At 38.0% G+C, this 22789-nt stretch overlaps 1 protein-coding gene across 2 annotated transcripts in view; it reads left to right on the forward strand.

Annotated features, from left to right (window-relative positions):
* The window catches only part of ZC3H12C (zinc finger CCCH-type containing 12C), a 53629-nt gene that overhangs the window by 17831 nt on the left and 13009 nt on the right, over window positions 1–22789 (forward strand). Inside the window, exon 3 of one of the 2 annotated variants that reach the window (XM_081327170.1) lies at window positions 9211–9960. In XM_081327170.1, coding sequence (XP_081183296.1) covers window positions 9275–9960 — 686 coding nt within the window. In that variant the 5' untranslated portion in view covers window positions 9211–9274. Of the gene's footprint in view, window positions 1–9184; window positions 9961–22789 lie in introns of those variants that run through there. The other variant, XM_081327171.1, reaches the window with a different exon arrangement.

Here is a 22789-nt window from a genome sequence, read left to right on the forward strand (position 1 = left end):
CTGTTTTACTGCTGTTTATAAATTGTTAGCAGTACATGGATTTCCTGGTGTATCTTTTTTTTTTTAGTAAGGAAGATGCTTCCCTTACTAAACACATGCAGTGGAATTGTTGTTCCATATCCCCAGATAACAATTTTTCCTCTAAATTATTTGCATATTTCTAAATACTTCCTTAATCTCTTCATTTAACAGTTTCCCAGCAATGTTTGCTCTTTTGCATGAACAATATTGTGGCACCATGCCAATTAGTCATGGATTCTCAATCATACAAAAATAGATTGTGATATTAAAAATAGTGCTTTAATTAATCTTGGTATAATTTCTTGTTTTTTATTAAAATGTAATCTATGTATTGACCTGAAAGAGTTTCTTTCTGTGTCTTTTACTGACATATTATGTGAATATGTAGCTTGAGCATTGCTGTCAGACATCTGAAAAGGTATCCATCATTTGGAGACATTTAAGATGATCTGGTTAGGCAACTATCCACCTGTGTAAGTGAAATTAATTTAATTGTGCATACTGCATTGAAGAAAGTGGGCATTAAGACGAATATCTGCCTGTTTTATTTATCTCTATTAAATTATTATAATGAATAATTAAATTTTTGTTCAAACTCAAGAATTCTAATAACCTTCTTGAAAAATCTCTAAGAAAAAGACTAGACAAGCTACAAGGGAAGAAGTATATTAATGAGGTGGACAATCCTCTATGATTGAACATGCTCCTTTTGACATTTTCAGAAGAGGAACAATGATATTTTATTTGGCAATCAGGTCTTGTGTTATTTATGCATTATTTGCATTTTGCTTTTACGCACAAGTCATGTCTGTTTTACCCGCACTATATAGGAATATATTCCCAAATGGGTTCTACTTAGGGTATTCTTGCCACGGTTAGATTTTAGTCAGAAGAAAATATACTTTATGACTAAGAAATTTGTTTTTCAAATGTTCAAAGCTGTTGGAATGTGCTCTGCTTTCACTGATTTTTGTATTTGAACTTCTAAATAGAATGGAGTGCCTCACATTCTTATTAGCAAGCAGAAAGGATTTAATTAGAAATTATATTTGTTTATTTTTATGAAACATTTAAGAATATTTTAACTAAATATGAGCATCAAAAATTGTTTTTTTAATTGTTTTTTATTCACCTTGTTTACTTCTAGTTCCTATAACCAAAATGCTTTTTGTTAAGGGTGTCTGACAGTTATGAGTAATTCTAACAGATCATCTGACATGGAATAAACAATCTAAGTTTGGATTCAGAATTATATGGAACCTAATATGATACTGAGGAAACATCACCATCTCATTAAAACACATGTTGGAGAGAAGTAATCAGCAAAAGATTCTATTTAATAAATTGAGTAGCACTCTTGAGTACTATATTACTTGGGATTTAATCATAACCATTGAATTAAAAAAAACCCTCTAAATGAAATATATCTATCAGTATTCATTAATGAACTCTGTTAGATTTTTCTGGTTTCTGCCAGGAAAATCTGTTCTCTCAAGGCAAAAGCCCTAAAATTGTAGAAATTATATCTTCAGACCACTTTTCCTTGATCTGAAGCAACTGTTAAATGTCATCACTGTGTTTTAAATGTAGCAGTGGATAATAATTAGACTGATTAAGTTACTGAATTTGAAAACTTTAACGCAGAACTAAAGTATACTTTTTATTTCTGATCAATGTCTTTTCCTGTAATGTCAGTGCTCATTGTCATCAATGTGACAAGAAACATACAGTACATTTTTACTTTCTGCCAATATATTTTATTGTCTTTGTTACTGTATGAAGTCTAGGATATTAGCTTAACGTTCAAAACATATACTTTACAGATGCATGAATGATATTTTTAAAAAAAACCCTGGACTAATTTCAATAACTTCCACAATGTCTAACTTTTTCTATCATTAATTTACAATATTTCAGAGAATGGTATGTGTTGTGTAGCCCACAGGTCTGCAACCCGCGGCTTCGGAGCCGCATGCGGCTCTTTCAGCCGTCTCCTGCGGCTCCCAGTCCTCTGCCATGTGCAGTCCAAAAAAAAGTGGGACTAAAAAAGTTCAACCAATTCAAATATGCAGGGTAGGTGCATATCTCGCCTTGGCTCCACTCTTCAGTCAAATCCTGTTCTGCGCATGTGTGTATGTACGCGCATGTGCACACATTTTTTGCGGCTCCCAGTTTTTCCTTTTGTGAGGGAACCGGTTCCGAGTGGCTCTTTCACTGTTTCAGGTTGCTGACCCCTGGTGTAGCCGGTTCTTTGCAGGCAATAAGCGAGACGGAAGGTTGCAAACAAGAACATGCTTTATTGAAATAAACAGGAACAGAACTGAAACAGTGGCTGCTGCGCAGCTACTTATATGGTTGGCCACTAGGTGGCAGCCAATAGGTTTAAAGTAACGCATTCCCGCCCCAAATCTACCAATGATCCTTCTTGGGGACAACAAGTCTGGCTTAGTCAGAGACCGTTACACAGACACACCATTGAGCAACCTTTAAGCAGCATTTAAACAGACACGTGAATCAGTACAGGTAAAAATCCCAATACATTACAATATGAAAGCAAATCTATATAATATACTAAATAATAAATAAATACTAGAATTATGTCAACAAGAAATAGCGAACTAGGTTTTAAGCTAATGGCTTTTTAGAGACTTAAACATAAATAAGCTAGCTCCTTTTGTTTAAATAAGGCAAATAGGCAATGCTGTTTTAAAAGAAAGACATCTACGGTATTTAACATCACACTAACGTTGTCAGATGTAAGATTTATACTGAGGTGCATACTAAGACTCTGCACAGTTTATTCTGTGCCTTGTTGGCAAAGTTTAGCTGAATGCCATTGCTTGATCAGGAGTTAAAGGTTGTGACTTTGTCCGCCTTTGGTTGTACATCAATTTTAACACTTTTTGTAGGAACAGACCAGTAAAACATATCTTCTTGAGGTTAAACTTATGTAGTATACTCTTAGGGCTGCTACTTGTTGGCAGGTGATAGCTGCTTCAACAACACAATATGCCTGCTGCAGGTCCTCTATTGGGTACCAAAAGATTTCTGAATATAGTTCTCAGGCTGATATTAGCCAGTAAAGTTCCACGTCGTAAGTTGTTATCTGTCAGATCTCTCCTTCAGCCATCTTGGGTGTCTTCAGAATAATTCTATTCTCCCAAGAGAATGAAGGGTGGGAAATAAAGGAAATGTTTTCTCAGTTGCCACTCCTACATTATGAAACAAATTGTTCTAAGAGACCAGGAGGGTAACAACTCACATCTGCATTGTGAAACAGCTTGTTTTCAAAGGGCAGAATGGTGGCAATTATTTTGCTGGGCAATCTGAATTTAGTGTTTTAGCTTTTACGTTTTAAATGGTGTGATAAATAATTTTATTAGGCTTGTAGAAAGCGTTTGGATTTCGGGTTTCTAAGCTATTTTAGCATTTGTGTATATGTGTTTGTATGTACTATTTACAATACAGATCAAGAAATGTTTGTGTTAGATGAAGATTACGAACATATTATCCATCCCATCCCTACCAAAATAAACAGTTCTAGAGTTATTTGAAAAGTACTTCTACATCATCATATAAATTCTGCCAGGTACAATTTGCAGCTCCCTAAAACAGATTTTGATCCTCCATTTCACTGATAGATATTTTTAATATGCTTACCATTATCCAATACTGATAACTGTGGCAGTCTAAATATCCCAGCAGGGACTGATTAGCTTTTTCAGATCTCTGCCTTTATTCACTGTTTGCAAAGCAGCTTAATCCAGTGCTAGAGATCAGGCATCCTGCTGTGGTTTGAGGTAGCTTCCATTCTTTGTGTTTACAGCAGCCGAAATTGGGGGTGATGCCTCCTATTTTTGAACCACTAAAATATCAGTGAAAGCCTGAAAATAAAACATTTTAGATATATTTTTGGAGGGTTGATTTCTATCCATGTCAGTTTGCTTAATGCCATTCTCAGAAAAATTAGATGCTGTGATACATCATCGTTTGTTGTTAGAATCATACGTCAGCAAAAGCACATGTATGTTAGGATTATGGGTTCCTGTTATGGATAGCTAGAAAAAATGGTGTTCCAATTAATAACTGTTCATATTCTCTGGTACATTGTTATGCTTACTAAATACTTGATTTTATCTGCTGGCAGAAAGATACAGATGGTTATTTCTCTACAAGGTCAGTTTTCAGAATAATAGAGAAATTTTAGTTATTGTATTTGATTTTTTTAAATCCAGTAAGATTAAAAAGTTTAGCATTTAGTTCATGCTAAACGTGTGGGTTTCTTCTGAATTTGGGCTATCAGATTTGACTGTAGTTAAGATTAAATGCCATGCTTTGAATCTTGTTAAGATTGAAAATCAGGCTAAAACTCTTATTAAAGCAATAAACAGTGAAATGGTAGCCAATAATATCATTGGACATATATAAATATATTTATACTTCTTTCAAAACTGTTCATTTATAAGAAGATATTATCACAACTCTTTCCATCCCTCAAACCATGGCTGGCCTGTTTCCTTTCAGATGCTATTAGAAACTTCTGAATAAACATATTTCCAAAAGAAGTCAACTGACACTGTCTCATTTTATTCTGTTGAAATGTATTTGTTCAATAGAGGTTGTGGTACACGGACAGAAGTGATTTTTTTTTAAAAAAAACTATTCAAACACATTAACAATGGTAACAAAGGACACTTTGGCAAATAGTGTTGATGCCTTTTTGTACTTTTTATAATTGCCCGTTTGATTTTCCAGTTTAAACCTGGAAGAGAATGCAGGTAAAAAGTATGCAACCTCTCCAGCACCATTCTCTTCCGGTAGAAGTGAAAGTTATTTGTGACAAGGCTATGGTTTTTTTTGTTTGTTTGGGTTTTGTTTTTTGTTTTGTTTTTTTAAACACTCCTTGCAACTCTTACCGCTCAGAAATAATTCCTTTTCTTTGTTCATGAATTAGAAACAATGAGGAAAAGCTGAAGTCTGCTTAGGCCAGGTGTTTCTTGTTGGCAGGCTGTTCTCTAATGACTCTGGCTCTCATACAGCAGCTGCCTGCTACTCTCTTTTGTATGGGCTATTGTTGTAGCACACCCCTTATTATTACACATGCTGCCAGGGGCAGACCTAAGAATGACATCAGCTTGCTTCTCTTAGAAAGCAAGAAATCTACAAACCTGACCTAGGGTGGAGAGTTTGCCGTGCATCTGCCTTGGCCAACTAATTGTGAGCCTTTCCTGCACTGTGATTGGTGGTTCTTCTGCTCAGTAATAGGTTAAACAAAAACCTATTCCATCTGGCCAACCATTCATTGTTCTGTCTGCCTGCCTGGAAGTTTGAAGCTGAAGTTGTATTAAGGAGTGCTTTTGGAACTGCTGCAAAACGTCAGTATTTTGTGCTGGCCGGAAGGTAAGCGTTTGTCTTTGCAAGAGATGAATCATGTGGTAATTTTTCAGATTTACCAATTTATTCTTTTTGCAGCCTGAATTGAAGTGCAATATCAACAGAAAGAAACTTTGTAAAAACTATAACTTCAAACACTAACATTTTGAAAAATCTTATTTAAATCTTGTACATTTAAATAAAGAAGTGTTATAGAAATGGATAATAGTACAAATCTCACAACAATTGGAACAATTTTGAAACAGCACTTAGCCTGAGATTAAATAACTAACAAACTTAGGACATTTGTTTAGTAGAATGAACAAGTGGCTGAAAAGCTGGGAAAGATGTCAGATCAGTGTTTAAGGCATGAATTAAAGTTAATATGATTTCCTAATCTTTTACAAAGGATACAACCCAACTCCCTTAAAATCAAAGGATATTTTCATATTAATGTTCTGAGAGTGCAGAAGCTTATAGCTTGTGCTATGTTAATTCTGGGAATTTTGATTTTCTTTTTATTTGTGTTCAAGTATTAGGATGAGATGAGGAAAAAAAGGATCAGTTGGAAGGAAATGGAGGCACTGAAAGGGTTAAAAAGAGGTTTGCATTTCTACCACATGCCCTATTGTGTGAACATATGCATAAGTCTATTGAAAGTTTTCAGAAGATGGGCAGGTCACCAGTTGCTGATCTCCCGCAGTTCCAGTAGACATCTGTTGCCCCAGAGCATTAACCAATCTGTTCAAGTGGACATCTTTCCTTTGTTAGCATGAGGCCTGTTGCCTGCATCATGCTCTGAAATACATGAGTAATTAAATAGTTAAAAGTCCTGTAGAAGATACATGTTACATACTGTTTCATTATTTTGATTTGTAATTTACTGTTTCAATATTTATATTACCGTACTTGTCTTATATTCTAATTGTAATCTTATTAAAAATTCAGATCTCTCAGTCATGTAGCATCTCATTCAAGATATATTCATGATATTCTTGCTATTGAAAACAGTTGCTGTAAAATGCTGACAAACATATTGGTAACTATTTTGCGTCAAGGCAGAAATTTTCATAGATGATATGATCTATTTGTGTTGGACAAAATAATAAGCAGACCTCATGTAAATTCTTGTTTGGGTTTCATCATACTTTAGTAAGGCCTCTTTCAATACATTATTTAAAAGTTTAACAAATGATTTTCCATTGCAAAATATTCCACTGCATTTATTTGTTGCTTAAAATTGATGTGCCTGTAGTTTATTTGTACTATACAGTACAGCAGATGTTATCTCCAAAGTCTTCTACATTTAACTGCAACTCTAAATATTTCATAAGAACCAATAAGCATAATATTAAAGTGCTAAAAAACCACAAGAAAACTCAAGTTCAAGTGCATTCTGACTATGGAAGTTCACTGGGTGACTTTGGGACAGTCAATTTTTTTCAACCCTATCTATACCATAATGGGATTGTTTCCGGGTGGGTGAATAGAGGAAACAAGGCTGCGTTGAAATCCTGGAGTGGTGGGACATAATTTTAATAAAGAAATGAAGTCGTTGCCAGTTTCCATGAAGCAATAAAATCTGTAGATTTGAAATATGGCAGTGTTTCTGGGATTTTATAGAAGATTCTAAGAAAAACTCTCTTAAGGATGCAGTCTTCTGTGCATTTACTCTGGAGTAAATCTCACTGAATCAATGGAACTTTTTTTCAAGTAACCATATGGGTTAGTGGTGTTTTAGCTAAAAATTAATCATATTAGTAGTTTTATGCTTTTCCTCATTTTTATTTTATTTTCAGGTAACGTTAATAAGTTGCCCATATCCATTGTGGATTTCCACATAATGCTTGTAATTAGAATGTAATGCAAGAAAGTTGTCTTGGCAGATACCATCTTCTGTGGCTTAGTTTATATTCAGTGTACACGTGTTTAACTCGTACTGTGGAATTTCTTCTCATGATGTTTTGTTAGAAGTGGCCACTTTTGTAAATTCCATTTATTTACAGTTTTCACATGTTATATGTTCTTTAGCTAAAATAATTTCTAAAGTAAAACTTTTCTGACCTTTTTTTAAATTTCAGCTCTAAATTAGATAAGAAATTGCATTCTGACCGAAATCCAATTTAAATTGAATGGTTGCTTCAAGAAAATATTTCAGTATGAGGCAGTACTGGCACGATGCATGCACTTGGAGAGTGGTCCATTACCTCGACATATTAACTATTAACTACTGCAATACAGGAGCCAATTTGAACTTTTTAGTTCAGTTTAAAAGTGTTGCCTGTTAAATAATTTCCTTCAATCAGAGCAGCTTGCAAGGTTTATGGAACAATGATGTAGGAGCTTCCAGATTCATTTGGCAGCTGCATTGTTCTCCAAGGGTATACCAGACGCACTTAAGTCCCCTTCTTTTTTTATAGGCTTTGTTCATACTAAATTATTCCTGCACTCTGCTAGCATTCATGATAGCTTGTTAAAGGAGTGCATCCTAGCAACGAAAAGCTAGTTGCCAAGCAACATAGTTTTCCATCTCTTTTTCTTTTTCTAGGGTACATTTTGGTTGTAGTTTATGAAGGCCGCCAAAGTGTTGGTTTTATATTCTTTTATACTGTTTTAATTTATCAGTGGCAATGGACTGAGGGAATTGCAGCAGTTAGAAAACCATCATGTTGTTTAGTTTTACTTTCTGAATTAACCATGTATTTGACCTATAGCATTGTTTGAATGAACCAAAAGGTTATGTTAATAAACTTGCCTTTTCTGTCTTCATTGTCAACACTGATATTATTGTAGTTCTGCATCCTTGAAATATAAAATGGAGTAGTTAAAGAAAACAAGCAGACTTTCTGTAAAGAGACTAAAATGAGCTATTCCATCCAGTTAAATTTTATAGTAATATACATCAGGAAAAAAATCTAATTGCAAATAATATTGGAAATTAATGTTTAACAGCTGGGCAAAAGAAAAGGAAAAAATATTGGAGAAAAATAGATCAGTGGGAATAAATTATGAACTTTTTGACCCTTAACTGATAATTATAAAATCAGTTTCCCTACATGATGAACAATTCAGACAGTTTAAATTTCTAACATTACACATTAAAAATACCAATATTTCCAGACTGAACAGTTCAAGCTTCAAAATTAAAACACTTGCTGTTACCTTGGAGCTTCAGGAAAGTTTCAACCATGTATGTAAAAGTTTGATATTACAAGTAATCTAGCACTAATTTTTAAATGTTTTTTGAAAGAGGGAACAAAAATCATTTCTTTTGTCCATTGGCCCTAATCCACAGATTTAGGCTTCTGAGGATATCCTGTGCCAAACAGATGGCTGTTGTCATCAGATGTGATAATGATGGACACTTGTTGAGGAGAAAAGGAGTGCCTTTCTATTTTCACTCCCAATCCAGTAATCTGGATTGTTCTCAGTTCCCCCCATCCTTTTATGCTATATATAACCATTTTCCCTACACACAGTATTGTTTTATATATATGGAAACTAATTTAGAAAATTTGTGTTGGAAGGGCTTCCTTTTTGCTTGCTGCTATTTATAGATTAGAGGAAATGTTTCTAATTTTTTTTCTGTCTGCTTTTGTAGACATTCAGTCTCATAAATTGCTTTGTACTTCTGAAATGAATATGTTCTCAATATTCATTTCAGAAGCTTCTCAAAGTCATATATTTGCATGCGGAGCATATGAGGCATTTCATAATGAGGTGACCAAAAGAAAATTTGGATCCAATATTAAAAAAATATGAAAATTGCAAAGTACATTTCAAAAATTAGTTTTAACTTTATTATTTCTTTTTTAGGACTACAGGATACTTTGTGCACAGAAAAACCAACAAAGTGGAGTCAATCACATGCGACAACTTCATGGGCTTGAAGGATCACTTGAAGCATGACCTCGGGCACCTCTATGAGGATACATCAGAGACTCAAATACGTGCAATTGCACCTTGGTCAATGATAGAAAAACCAACTATGGATAAAATTAATTCTAGAAAGGAGGATCCTAAGAAAGAACTCTCTGAAGGAACTGGAACCTTCAGTTGTGATTCTGAGGAAAATACAAATTCTGATAATGAATTGGGAAAAGCAGCTAAAATTAGAACAGAACCCTGCTCCTTATCTAAGGATCACAGACAGACGTATTCATGTTTAGAACCACATATTCTAAAGCGCAATGAAATTTTACAAGACATGAAGTTGGAGGAAGTTCAGATAGGATCTAAAGAAATTAAAAAACCTCCTGATATGGTGAAAGAATATCAAACCAAACTTGACTTTGCACTTAAGTTAGGTTACTCTGAAGAACAAATTCAACTTGTGCTGAATAAACTTGGTACTGATGCTTTAATCAATGATATATTGGGGGAACTTGTCAAACTTGGAAATAAAACTGAGGCAGATCAGAATGTAAGTTCTATTAACACTAGTGTAATGCGAGAAGCATCTTCCATTGATTCTCAGAGATCTGACTCTCCCCTTCAGGAAGAGGTGCTTGTGGATGGTGACAACCTGAGGCCAATAGTTATTGATGGCAGCAATGTGGCAATGAGGTATGTTGCAGTAAAGTGTTGTTTTTATATATTGAATTACTGCTTTATTTTACACACATAATTGTATTTATGTTCCACTGAAATAGATTTCTACCATTGAATGGAGTAAGCCAATATTTGCTTGGGTAATAGTTATCACAATTTGAAGACTTCTGAGAATTCAGCATTCCAAGAGCAATACTATAGGAACATGTGAATTCTTCAGTAACATAGTGCTCTGATACAGCGTGTTAAGGATGCACAAATATCCACAGAAGCATCCACTAGAAAGGTATTTTATTCTGGGTGAAAAGGAGAGGAGATGCAACATTCTTAACCCTTCAACCACATATGTTTCCAAAATTGCAGTTTGTTTTTTTCACCTACATTGTGTTTCAATGTGCTGTTTGAAACCAGGTATTCTATATTAAAAATACTGGCTGAACAAGTAAATTTATGAGGGCAATTCGGAAATAAATCTCCATTTGGTTATCAATGACAAACACTTGCAGATACAGAACTTTTATTATATACATTAGAAGACTACATTACATTACTTTTTGACATAATCGCCATTCAAATTGAGGCACTTGTCATAACGTCCTACGAGCTTTGGAATTCCTTAGTAGTAGTTGCTCGGCGCCAAATCTGAGCTTTGGGGGGGGGGGATGATCAAAAACATCCCAACAGAACTGCTTCAAAAGTTCTTGGGTGCATCTAGGTGTGTGGGCGAGCATTATTGTGAATCAACACCACACTGAAAATGGTGCCATAGAAGATCCTGCCAAATGTGAAGATGCCAAAAGTCTACTGTTAATGAAGTTCATAGAGTGTGGTTCGACCATCAATTCAGAAGTCTATTGTGAAATGTTACAAAAACTCAGACGAGCCATCCATAACGAGAGTCGGGGCATGCTGACTTCTGGTGTGGGGTTGGTTCACGATAATGCCCACACACCGCTAGTCGCACCCAAGAACCTTTGAAGCAGTTCCGTTGGGATGTTTTTGATCACCCCCCTTTATTTATTTATTTATTTATTTATTTATTTATTTATTTATTTATTTCGATTTATATACCGCCCTTTTCCCGAGGGACTCAGGGCGGTTTACAGGGCAAATTAAAACAGTGCAATATAGACAATATAGACTACTGCAACGCTCTCTACATGGGGCTGCCCTTGAGGCCCACCCGGAGGCTTCAGCTGGTGCAGAATGCGGCCGCGTGAGTTGTGATGGGGGTCTCCCGATACTCCTATGTAACACCTCTACTCCGCGAGCTGCATTGGCTTCCGGTTGCCCTTCGGGTGAGATTCAAGGTGCTGGTGATGACCTATAAAGCCCTAAATGGCGAGGGTCTGGGATATCTGAGGGAACACCTGCTGCCAGCATCAAGTTCCCTTCGTCCAGTGCGCTCCCACAGGGAGGGTCTTCTCAGGGTGCCGCCGGTTAAAGATTGCCGGCGGGTAACACCCAGGGGTAGGGCCTTCTCAGTGGGCGCGCCTGCCCTTTGGAACCAGCTGCCCGCGGAGCTTAGGACTGCCCCCGACCTCCGTTCATTCTGCCGGGACCTGAAGACCTGGCTCTTCGAGCTCTCTGGCCCAGGCTGAGAATTTTTAATTTTAACTGGGGTTTTTATTTTCTCTCAGGGTTTCATTTAATCTTTTTAATTGTTTTAACTTTTGTATTGATTTTCTTTTAAACATCCTGTAAACCGCCCTGAGTCCTTCGGGAAAGGGCGGTATATAAATCTAAATAAATAAACAAATAAACAAACAGGTTAAAATAAAATTAAATTAAATAGCCCCAAAATAATAATTAAAAATTAAAACCTTAACCCCAAACCCTCAGTCCAGGCCGGCAAGCTCGAATAGCCAAGTTTTTAGGTCCCAGCGAAACGAGCGAAGGTCGGGGGCCATCCAGAGTTCCACAGGCAGCTGATTCCAAAGGGCAGGCGTGCCCACCGAGAACGCTCTCCCCCTGGGGGCCGCCAGCCGGCACTCCCTGACTGGCGGCACCCTGAGGAGGCCCTCCCTGTGGGAGCGCATGCTTCAATTTGAATGGCGACTATGTCAAAAAGTAATGTAATGTTGTACTTTTCTAATGTGTATAATAAAAGTTCTGTATCTGCGAGTGTCTGTCATTGATAACCAAACAGAGGTTTATTTCCAAATTGCCCTCGTATTTTACTGATGTAGTAAAATGCAAATGAATTAAAATATAGGGGGAAATGATTCCTTGCAGAAAATACAAATTTATATTTTATAACATTGTCATTTTAACCTATATAGCTAGTCCTCGACTTACAACAGTTCGTTTAGTGACCATTCAGAGTTACAACGGCACTGAAAAGAGTGACTTATGACCATTTTTTACACTTAAGACCGTTGCAGCATCCCTATGGTCAGGTGATTTGCATTTGGATGCTTGACAACTGGTTCATATTTATGAGTGTTGCAGTGTCCTGGGATCATGCGATCATCTTTTGCAATTCTCTGACAAGCAAAGTCAATGGGGAAGCCAGGTTCGTGTTACTAATTTAACAACTCCAGCAATGCTAAGCTTGTAAGCTGCCCTGAGTCTTCGGAGAAGGGCGGGATATAAATGGAATTAAAAATAATTCACCTAACAAATGTGGCAAGAAAAATGAGTCCAAACTCACTTAACAAATTTCTCATTTAGCAACAGAAATTCTGGGCTCAGTTGTGGTCATAAGTCGAGGACTACCTAGTCCAGGGGTAGGCAACCTCGGCTCTTTTATGACTCATGGACTTCAACTCCCAGAATTCCTGAGTCAGCTGACTCAGGAATTCTGGGAGTTGAAGTCCATGAGTCATAAAAGAGCCGAGGTTGCCTACCCCTGACCTAGTCCATTGGTCCATTTCAGACATTATGCAAAATCTAAATTATTATTTAAAACCAACTCTTGAGGGTTGTTGTTTTTTAACCCACAATTTTTTTCATATACAACTCAAAGTGTCAAACATCTCAGTCTTCCTCCTATTTTCTCTACAACAATACCCCTGTGAAGTGAGTTAGGTTGAAAGAATGTGACTGCTCAAAGTCACCCTGCTGGTTTTTCATGCCTAAATTGGGACTAGAATTCACAGTGCACCGGTTTCTAGCCCAGCACCTTAAACCATAATTGCTTGTTTATATGATGTTTTGGTTTTGATGGGACAGCTGACCCCAGACGAGTAGACTTTATCTACAGTTTGTCAATTTGGAATTCTTCCAAATATGATAGGAAACCTCCATGATAGGATCAAAATGTTGAATGGACTTCCTATACCAAAATTGTTGTCATCTAATTTCCTCCTTCCCGTAATGCTGTTTTAAATGTTACATTCTTTTAGGTGGGATCATTCAGCAAATATGCATGATAATGTATTATCTAGTTAAATCTATCAGCCGACAATAGGCAGTAAATATAACTGAAATTTCAAATAAATAATGAAATAAAGCAACCCTTGTCCTCAAATGTAACATACAACTAATATAATGCCAATAGTGGACTGCAAACTTTTTAAATTTAAAACACTTTCAACTTTGAAATGGGCTGTGTCATTCTGGGAGCATTTTGAGCTTGAAAATATCTCTCCCTCCAGTTCAAAACGCTTGATTCCAAACTTGAAACATTTCCCAAACAGTTGAAACTATATGCAAAGCAACTATTACAAACTCTTGGAAGTAGAAAAGGAAGAGAAACTAATTCAAATGAAATGTTCTTCCAACTAAAGTAATGTTTATTGCTGTATTGCAAACAAATAAATAATTTGTATTTGTAATATATAATTATCTCTATTGTGTTTGTGCATGCCTTAATTACATGTTTAGCTTAACGATCTAACATACATTTATTTACAGAGCTGCTTTGAAGTTCCTTCACTCCTCCTTTAGTCATACAGTTGCTTAATTAAGCACTGATATTTGTTAATGCCTTCTTTAGACAACTTCACTTTACTTCATTTTCTAAGCCAAGCCTTTTTTACAAGGTATTGAGGAAGAGAAGAAAAGGCAAAATCCCCTTTTCCAGACATCTTCTAGACCAGTGAGGGCGAACCTTTTAGAGACCGAGTGCCCAAACCGCAACCCAAACCCCACTTATTTATCACAAAGTGCCAGGGCCGCATCAGCATTGTGGTGCCCTCGGGGAGGGGCAGGGAGGTGCCTCTGAGTGCCGCCTCTGGCACGCAAAAACCGGGGTGCAAAAATGGCTGCCGCAGCGCCGCAAGAGGCAGATACAAGGCGCTGCATCATGCAAGAACAGGGCAGGGCTAGTATCATGCAGGCCCTAGCCCCACCCCATTTGCAGCACGTGCGTGCTCACAGCCCTGTGCGTGCATGCACGCATGTAAAATGCTTCCCCCTCCCTTTTCTTCCAGTCCACCAATCGACAATGGTTGGTGACCTCTGCTCTACCACCTCTACTTGAGCTTGCTAGTCAGCCGCCTTGCCTCCCTTGTGCTGGGCAGGGCTCCTGCTCCAGGTGGCGGTGGTGGCCTGATGGACCTGCTCCTGGCGACGGTGGTGCGCGTGCCAACAGAGAGGGCTCTGAGTGCCGCCTCTGGCATGCGTGCCATAGGTTCGCCACCACTGTTCTAGACATCCAATGTCACTCCTTTTTTCCATTCTCCAATCGTTTTAGCAACTACTCTACTTACTGATCTGTATTCCCAGTTCTCCCTGTTCTGCTGGAGCATCAGTTGCACGTTCCTTCTTTTTCTAATAATCTCTTCTTTCTTCCAATGGCTGTAATCATTTTGATAGGTAATACTCCGTTCCACACAGCAACTCAAAGCACAACATTCAGTTCTTATAAATCTGCTACTTATAAATCATGCTCTAGGAGGCAGATGTGCCTATCCATAGGTATCTTAATTAAAAACAAAACCTTTTAAATTACTTTCATTATATTTCTCATGCATCTGGCAAGAAAACAATAATGCAACCTTGAGATAATCTCAAACAGAGTCATAGCAGCTCAGTCTGAGCAAACTCAAAATGCAGTGCTTTAAAGTAAGAACTCTCTGTATCCTTCCTAGCCCCAAACCAGGAATTGCCAGGATAGTAATATTGTAAAACTATCTGAATATCACTATTACAACATTGAATTAGCTCAGGAAATCTTAAGTTTTGTATCTGCATATATATATATTTTCAGAAACTTTAGGATCTGGGAACGTGGAGTACACAATAAGGACATTCTGTCTAAAGCATAGCATTAAGCTTATGATTTTTAATAATGTTATGTAGGAGGAATTTTTAAAAAATTATCTTGTATCTCGACTTCCGGTGGCTCCGCGGCGACGGAGGGAGCCTTCCCGGGCTGCCCGCGGCTCAGCTGTTGTTTTTTTCGCCCGAAACAGCGCCGATCAGCTGTTCGGGCGAATCCGAAGCCCCCTCCTCGGGAGAAGAGGAGGGGGCGAGCTCCCAGGTAGGGGTAGAGTTCTCCAGGGCCGCCTGAGCTTATGGCTTGGGCGGCTGAAGGATTGAACTCCCCCGTAGCCTGGGCTGCTCCCAGCTGGCCGTCGCCTCTGCTCCTGATTCTTGGAGCAGAGCCAGCCGTCTGCGACCACCCCTGCCTGAAGGAATGACTATGATTTAAAGGAGCAGGCAGAGCGATACAAGAGGAAATGGTAAAGAGGATTACTATGTTTTACTCTCCAGCTTGATGGACTTTTTTGGATTACAAATCTGAAGTGAAAGTGCGTCATATTTGGTAAAAGATGGCGGCTAAACCACCCCCTAAAACTCTTCGGAGTGCTGGAACTTCTCCCGTGCAACAATCATTATTGCAGGCGCTGCATCCTCCTGATGTATTGACATCAAAGGACTTACAAGATGCTCTTGAAAAACATACCCAGGTAATTTTGGAATCAATTAATATTAGATTTGCACAGATGGAGGAGAAATTGGAGAAATTGGAGGAGAGAATGGAGGAGAGGATGGAACAGAAGCTCAAAGCGATGAGGGTAGACATCTTGACTTCAGTGTGTAAAGTGGCTCGGTGTGTGGAAGAATTGGAGGAAAAGCTAGAAGACTTGACTCAAAAGAATGCTATATTAGAAGCAAAAGTATTGGAGAATGAAAATAAAATGGAAAAGGAACTGTGTCTTGCTGAATATTTCCAGATGCAGTTTGCCATTAGAATTAGAGGCTTAAAGGAGAATACTAAGGAAGATCTAAAGCAGCTGGTTTCTGAGGCTTTTGAAATAGTGTTGAAACAGCCAGCATCTGAAATAAAAGGAGGCATGGACAAAGTGTTTCGTGTGAATTCATGGATTGCCAGACAGAGGAAGTTGCCTAGAGATGTGGTGGTATATTTTGCAAAAAGGGAAACTAGAGATGAAGTTATACAAGCTGCTTATGATACTAAAGTTATGATTGCTAATCAAGAAGTTTTGGTCTTAAAAGAAATTCCTCCAAAGATTCTAAGGAGAAGGAAGGATTTTACATTTCTTGTGCAAGAGCTCAAGCAACGAGATATAAGGTTCAGATGGGAGATCCCAGTGGGGTTGATGGTGACGCACGAAGGTAAAAAGTACCGTTTGGTTACTGTGATGCAAGCGCGTGATTTCTACAATAATGTTTTAAATGCAACGCCATTAACACTTTTGGAAGCTGGAAAGGGATCTGGAGAAGGAGTGCATCAAGAGGCCGAAGATGGTCAGATAGAAGACAACGGTGTTGGAGGAGATCAAGATACAACCTCGTTGGATGAATCTATAAAACAGAGGGTGACGCGTGCTGCTGCAAAACGATCTAAGAAGAGAAAGTAGCAGGAATCGCAGAAGTCTTTGGAACTTTTACGATATAGTCAAGTAGTCAAGTAGGGGAGGGGGGAAAAGATTTGGGTGTAGACGCAATATATTTCTATATTTGGTGGTTTTGTGGAAAGGGTGAGCTTTTTTGGATTAAAGTTCAAGTTTTGTTTGCAATTTTTTTTTCTCTTTTTTGTTGTGTTTGGAATAATTATAGATGTGGTACTGGAAGAGGAACGGTCGATTACAGAAGAGTTGACTTTAAAGTTTTTTGATTTGGGATCCTTGGTTAATTTGGAAAATTATTTGTAAGAATGTTATATCATGGAATGGATAAAATGGATGGAGTTTATTTAGGATAAGTATAGGGTTGAGAAGGGTTTTTTTTTTCTTTTTCCCTTTTTTTGTTTTTAATATATGTTTAATACTATTAAGGTTTGTTCCATTCTATATAAGCTAGAGAGTGTCCTTTTCTTATTCTAGTTTTTTTTTATATATATATTTAATATTGTTAAGGTTTGTTTTATCCTATATAAGCTAGAGAGTGATGGATTTTAGAATTTATAGTTGTTAGTATATGGCTGCTTAGGTTTGCTTTTTTTATATATATATATACCTTGTATTCAGCTCTGGGAAGTAGGGGGGGGGAGGGGGGGAGGTAGGGGGGGAGGAGGGAGGGGGGAGGAGGGGAGGTAGGGGGGGAGGAGGGAGGGGGAAGGGGGGTTTTTCAAGGGAAAATTGTATTTTAAAACTTTTCAATAAAAAAAAAAAAATTATCTTGTATCTCATTTTCTGGGAACAGCAAACCTTTGTTAATAAACCCTAGGAAAAAAGTTTAGCTTGAAATCCTTTTGCAGATAATTTGATGTACACCATATCTTGTACTTTAATGGAACAAAGCTTGCTTCTCACTGGTTTTCTAGCTCACTTCTCTGTACCAAACCATTCTAGACTTGTTTTGGTTCAAATTGATAAAGTGGTAAGTTCTTATTGCAAGAATCTAATGTTCACAACTTCATACGCTATGTTTCTATATAGTTCTTCAAGGAAAAACTAATACTGATGCTTTCATTCAAGTGACAAGTTTTAGAACATCTTTATATGCCATCCTATAATTTAAAGAATAACAGAGTTGGAAGGGACCTTGGAGGTCTTCTAGTCCAACCCCCTGCTCAGGCAGGAAATACTATACCATTTCAGACAAATGGTTGCCCAGTCTCTTCTTAAAAACTTCCAGTGTTGGAGCATTCACTGCTTCTGGAGGCAGGTTGTTCCACTGATTAATTTTTCTGTCAGGAAATTCCTCCTTAGTTCTAGCTTGCTTCTCTCCTTGATTAGTTTCCATCCATTGCTTCTTGTCCTGCCTTCAGGTGCTTTGGAGAATAGCTTGACTCCCTCTTCTTTGTGGCAACCCCTGAAATATTGGAATAGTGCTATTATGTCACCCCATGTCCTTCTTTTCATTAAACTAGACATACCCAATTCCAGCAACCATTCTTTACATGTTTTAGCCTCCAGTGCCCTAATCATCTTTGTTGCTCTTCCCTGACTTTCTAGAGTCTCAACGTCTTTTTTACAAAACTGGATGTAAGTGTGGTCTTACCAAGGTATTATAAAGTGGTATTAACACTTCATGTGATCTTGTTTCTATCCCTCTGTTAATGCAGCCTAAAACTGTGTTGGCTTTTTTGGCAGCTACAAGCACACTGCTGGCTCATATTTAAGTCATTGTCCACTAGGAGTCCAAGTTACAACTATTGAGCCAAGTACCACCTATACCAGGGGTGTCAAACTCAATTTCATTGAGGGCCGCATCAGCATTGCAGTTGCTCTCAGGGGGCTGGATGGGTATGGCCAAGGTGGGCATGGCCTACTGGGTAGGCGTGGCTAGAGTGCGTATGGCCTACTGGGTGGGCATGGCCAGCTCTACATTGTTCACATCAAGGGTGCCTAGGCAGGAGTGGGACAGATCTGAGGGTCTCTGGTAGAAGGAGGGTCTCTGGGCCAGGGCCAAGGCAGTGGGGGCCGTTCCCTCACTGTTTCCAGGATGGCTTTGCGGGCCACATGAAACCACTTCACGGGCCGGATCCGGCCCCCGGGCCTTGTGTTTGACATGTCTGACCTATACTATACCTGTGCATTTGGTTTTTCTTTAAAATCTGACTCTTTAAAAAGAATCATTTTCTGAATTGAGAATTAACTGAAATTGGAAAAAAAATTGCCAATAATTCCCTTTGTAAAAGGAGAAAAATGGAGTGCAAGCTCCCTCCAATAACTTTTTCTTGGGACCAGGAGGATGATAGTTAGCTAGACAGCTTAGCTTGGCCTCAGTCTGGTATTGGTGGATGCTTAGTCAATATGTAACAAGGTGAAGCCCCTGTGTGTTGAAAGACCTGACATGCCTAACAGGATACTGATTAGGTGAGAGGAACATTGCTGTAGAGAAGCACAGAGATGACCTTGGAGAAGATAATGTGACAATTGACAACACAAGATTTAAGTTTGGGAAAGGAAGGTACCATTAGAAAGAAACCTGGCTCCATTTATGTTTGGTGTACAGGGAAGAGAGGGAACGCGTCCAATAGTGGAGTACAAATTAAAATGAATCCAGTCAACTTAGTTTGCAGAGAATAATGAAAATTTCTTATAGCAGATGCACCACCTGCTCTGGATAAGTAGAAATCTGTTGCTGAAGAGAAAGACTGCTTTCAGATAGTGGTATAAAAGGTCCCTGAAAAAGACATGTAGACTAGATATTCTGTAATTGAGAAATAGAACTTTGCTTCTGTTTAACCTAGACATCAAGATTGTATTTGAATTAATTCTGTTAGACTGACAAACCTATATGGTTTTATATAAATCAGAAATATAGTAATTCTCTATTGCTTCTATGTGATGCCGTGGAGAGATTAAATAAGGGATCTTCCTTGCCTGTGAAAATAAAGAAATTTTTTTTGGTACAGTTAAGGCACCAGGCTAGAAGCCAGGAGATTTGAGTTCTAATTCTGCTTAGGCATGAAGCCAACTGGATGGCTTTGAACCAGTCACATTGTGTCAGCTCCAGGAAGAAGACAAATGCAAATCATTTCTGCATATGTTTCCAAGAAAAGTGCAGAGAATTGTCCAGGCAGTTGCCAGGAGTGAAGACTGACTCAAAGATGTACAGACACATTTATATAAAAAATACTAACAATAGACTTTGTAATAATTATAACCAACTAATAAATTAAAATTCAGAATAATATAATTGATAGACATAAAATGCTATAGTTGTATACCCTTGCAAATATAATATTTATTTATTTTTTATTTTAATTCCATTTAAAATAAAATATAATATAATATTTAGCAGCATTCAGAGAGATTGTATCAATTCTGTCAGACGATGGAGATAAAATAAATCTGGGTCACACGGATAATTTGCTGTTATGGGTATTAAATTAAGAATTGTGGCTGAATATCCTGATAAAAAGGTAGCATAGAACAGACTTGCGTGGTCCTTAGATTCCTGGTGCTCCCCCAAGGTTTTCTCAGGAGTTTTCAAAATCAAAACTATTTGGAAGCCTGTTTTGAAATGTAATAAAATATACAAATCCCATCAAACATGAACTCATATCAAATGCATCGACTTTAATTTTTAATTTAGTAAATATCAATAAATATGATCAACAGGTAGTCCTTGACGTATGACCACAATTGGGGGCAGAATTTCCATTGCTAAGGAAGGTGGTTAAGTGAATTGCACCTGATTTTATGACCTTTTTCACCATGGTTGTTAAGCATACAGTTCTTAAGTGAATTTAGTTTTCCCTGTTGACTTTGCTTGTTGGTAGCTGGCTGGGAAAGATACAAATGGTGATCACATGACCCCTAGGATGCTGCAACCATCATAAATAGATGTTGGTTGCCAAGCACCCACATTTTGATCATGTGACTGCAGATGCTGTGATGGTGATGTGAAGATTGGTTATAAGTCACTTTTTTCAGTGCCATTGTAACTTTGAATGATTGCTAAATGAATGATTAAAAGTGAAGGACTACCTGTATACAAACAAAAGTTTTTTGGGGGGTCCTCCATAATTTTTCAAAGTGGAAAGGAATCCTGAGGGAAAAAAGTTGAAGAAACACTGGTATAGAAGAAAATGAGCAGGGGTTTCAATGTGACCACTTCCACATGGAGAAAGCTGTTCATTACAGAATTTTCTTTTTAACTACCTACCAAGACAACTGGGTAGGCAAAACATTTTTTGTTGTTAGTTGCGAAGTCGTGTCCGACCCAACGCGACCCTATGGACAATGTTCCTCCAGGCCTTCCTGTCCTCTACCATCTTCTGGAGTCCATTTAAGCTCACGCCTACTGCTTCAGTGACTCCATCCAGCCACCTCATTCTCTGTCGTCCCCTTCTTCTCTTGCCCTCAATCTTTCCCAGCATTAGGCTCTTCTCCAGTGAGTCCTTCCTTCTCATTAGGTGGCCAAAGTATTTGAGTTTCAGCTTCAGGATCTGGCCTTCTAAAGAACAGTCAGGGTTGATCTCCTCTAGAACTGACCGGTTTGATCGCCTTGCAGTCGAAGGGACTTGCAGGAGTCTTCTCCAGCACCAGAGTTCAAAGGCTTCAATTCTTTGGCGCTCAGCCTTTCTTATGGTCCAGGTTTCACTGCCATACATTGCAACTGGGAAGACCATAGCCTTGACTATACGCACTTTTGTTGACAGGGTGATGTCTCTGCTTTTTAGTGTGCTGTCTAGATTTGCCATGGCTTTCCTCCCAAGGAGCAAGCGTCTTTTAATTTCTTGGCTACAGTCCCCATCTGCGATGATCTTGGGGCCCAGGAAAATAAAATCTGTCACTACCTCCATTTCTTCCCCATCTATTTGCCAGGAATTGAGAGGGCCGGATGCCATGATCTTGGTTTTCTTAATGTTTAGTTTCAACCCAAGTTTTGCACTCTCCTTCTTCACCCGCAACAAGAGGCTCTTTAGTTCCTCTTCACTTTCTGCCATTAGAGTGGTATCATCTGCATATCTTAGGTTGTTGATGTTTCTAGGCAAAACATTAAATCATGCTAATACTGTATATCCCACCTGTATTTGAATATTACAGTCTGCCCCCATGTAGATAGCTAGACTTAAGTTAGTGAATTGAGCACCCCAGATATATCCCTGTTGGCACACAGGACTGAGCTTCCTGGCTTTCTATATCTATATCTCTGTCATACCTTGGGTCTGGCTTGATCATAACTCAGCGAGTTATCACAATCATTCAACTTATGTCAGATCCCACCTTTCCATTTGCTGACAAATTTCTCAGAAGAAATAAGGAGGAGCCAAGCCACTAAGGTAAAACTCTGGTTTTTTATCAATTACCAGTAGGAGTAATCTAGTTTAATTTGCTAGAAGAGATTCATCTACATCTTCTTCATAACAGTAGAATGGACCTGTGCAGCTTCTTTAGAACTCAATAGGCCTTTCATCAAACGGTTCTACTGTGAAATGGCCATTTAATCCAAATTGGACCAATTTCAGAATCCATTTTATGAGCAGCACTAATGCCCAAGTATGTTATATTTCCTGATATTCTTAAATGGAGAACAACTGGAAAGTTATCATTACCAGGATACATTACAATTGTATGTTTTAGCAGATGTGAGATGACGATCCTTGATAATGCAATATATTATTTCAAGGAGGGCTATGTATCAGCCAAATGTTTATATGCTGCTGGCTAGCCTGTATCCAATGCATTGCTCAATCTAAACTGTTCAAAGATTGCATCGTACACAGTCTTTGTAGGTTCACAATATGATCTTTCAATTGATGCAATGGTAGGAGATGCAGTTATAAAATCGGGGTGGGGGGAAGCTATGAAATTTCATATAAAGCTTATTAAATATAATTTTTGCATTACAGTCCCTTGCCACTATCATATGAGAAATTGGCTACAGACCATGTAAATGATAGGAATGGGATTTTTTTAACTATACCCTGCTTCATTAATCAACAAATGAGTGCGTAAGGGAATGTACTGTATATACATGAATTAATAACAAAGCTATTAAAAGATAATACTGACATTGCATATTTCCAAAG

The sequence above is a fragment of the Vipera berus genome (assembly GCF_964194415.1).
Source record: "Vipera berus genome assembly, chromosome: 4".
NCBI lineage: Eukaryota > Metazoa > Chordata > Lepidosauria > Squamata > Viperidae > Vipera > Vipera berus.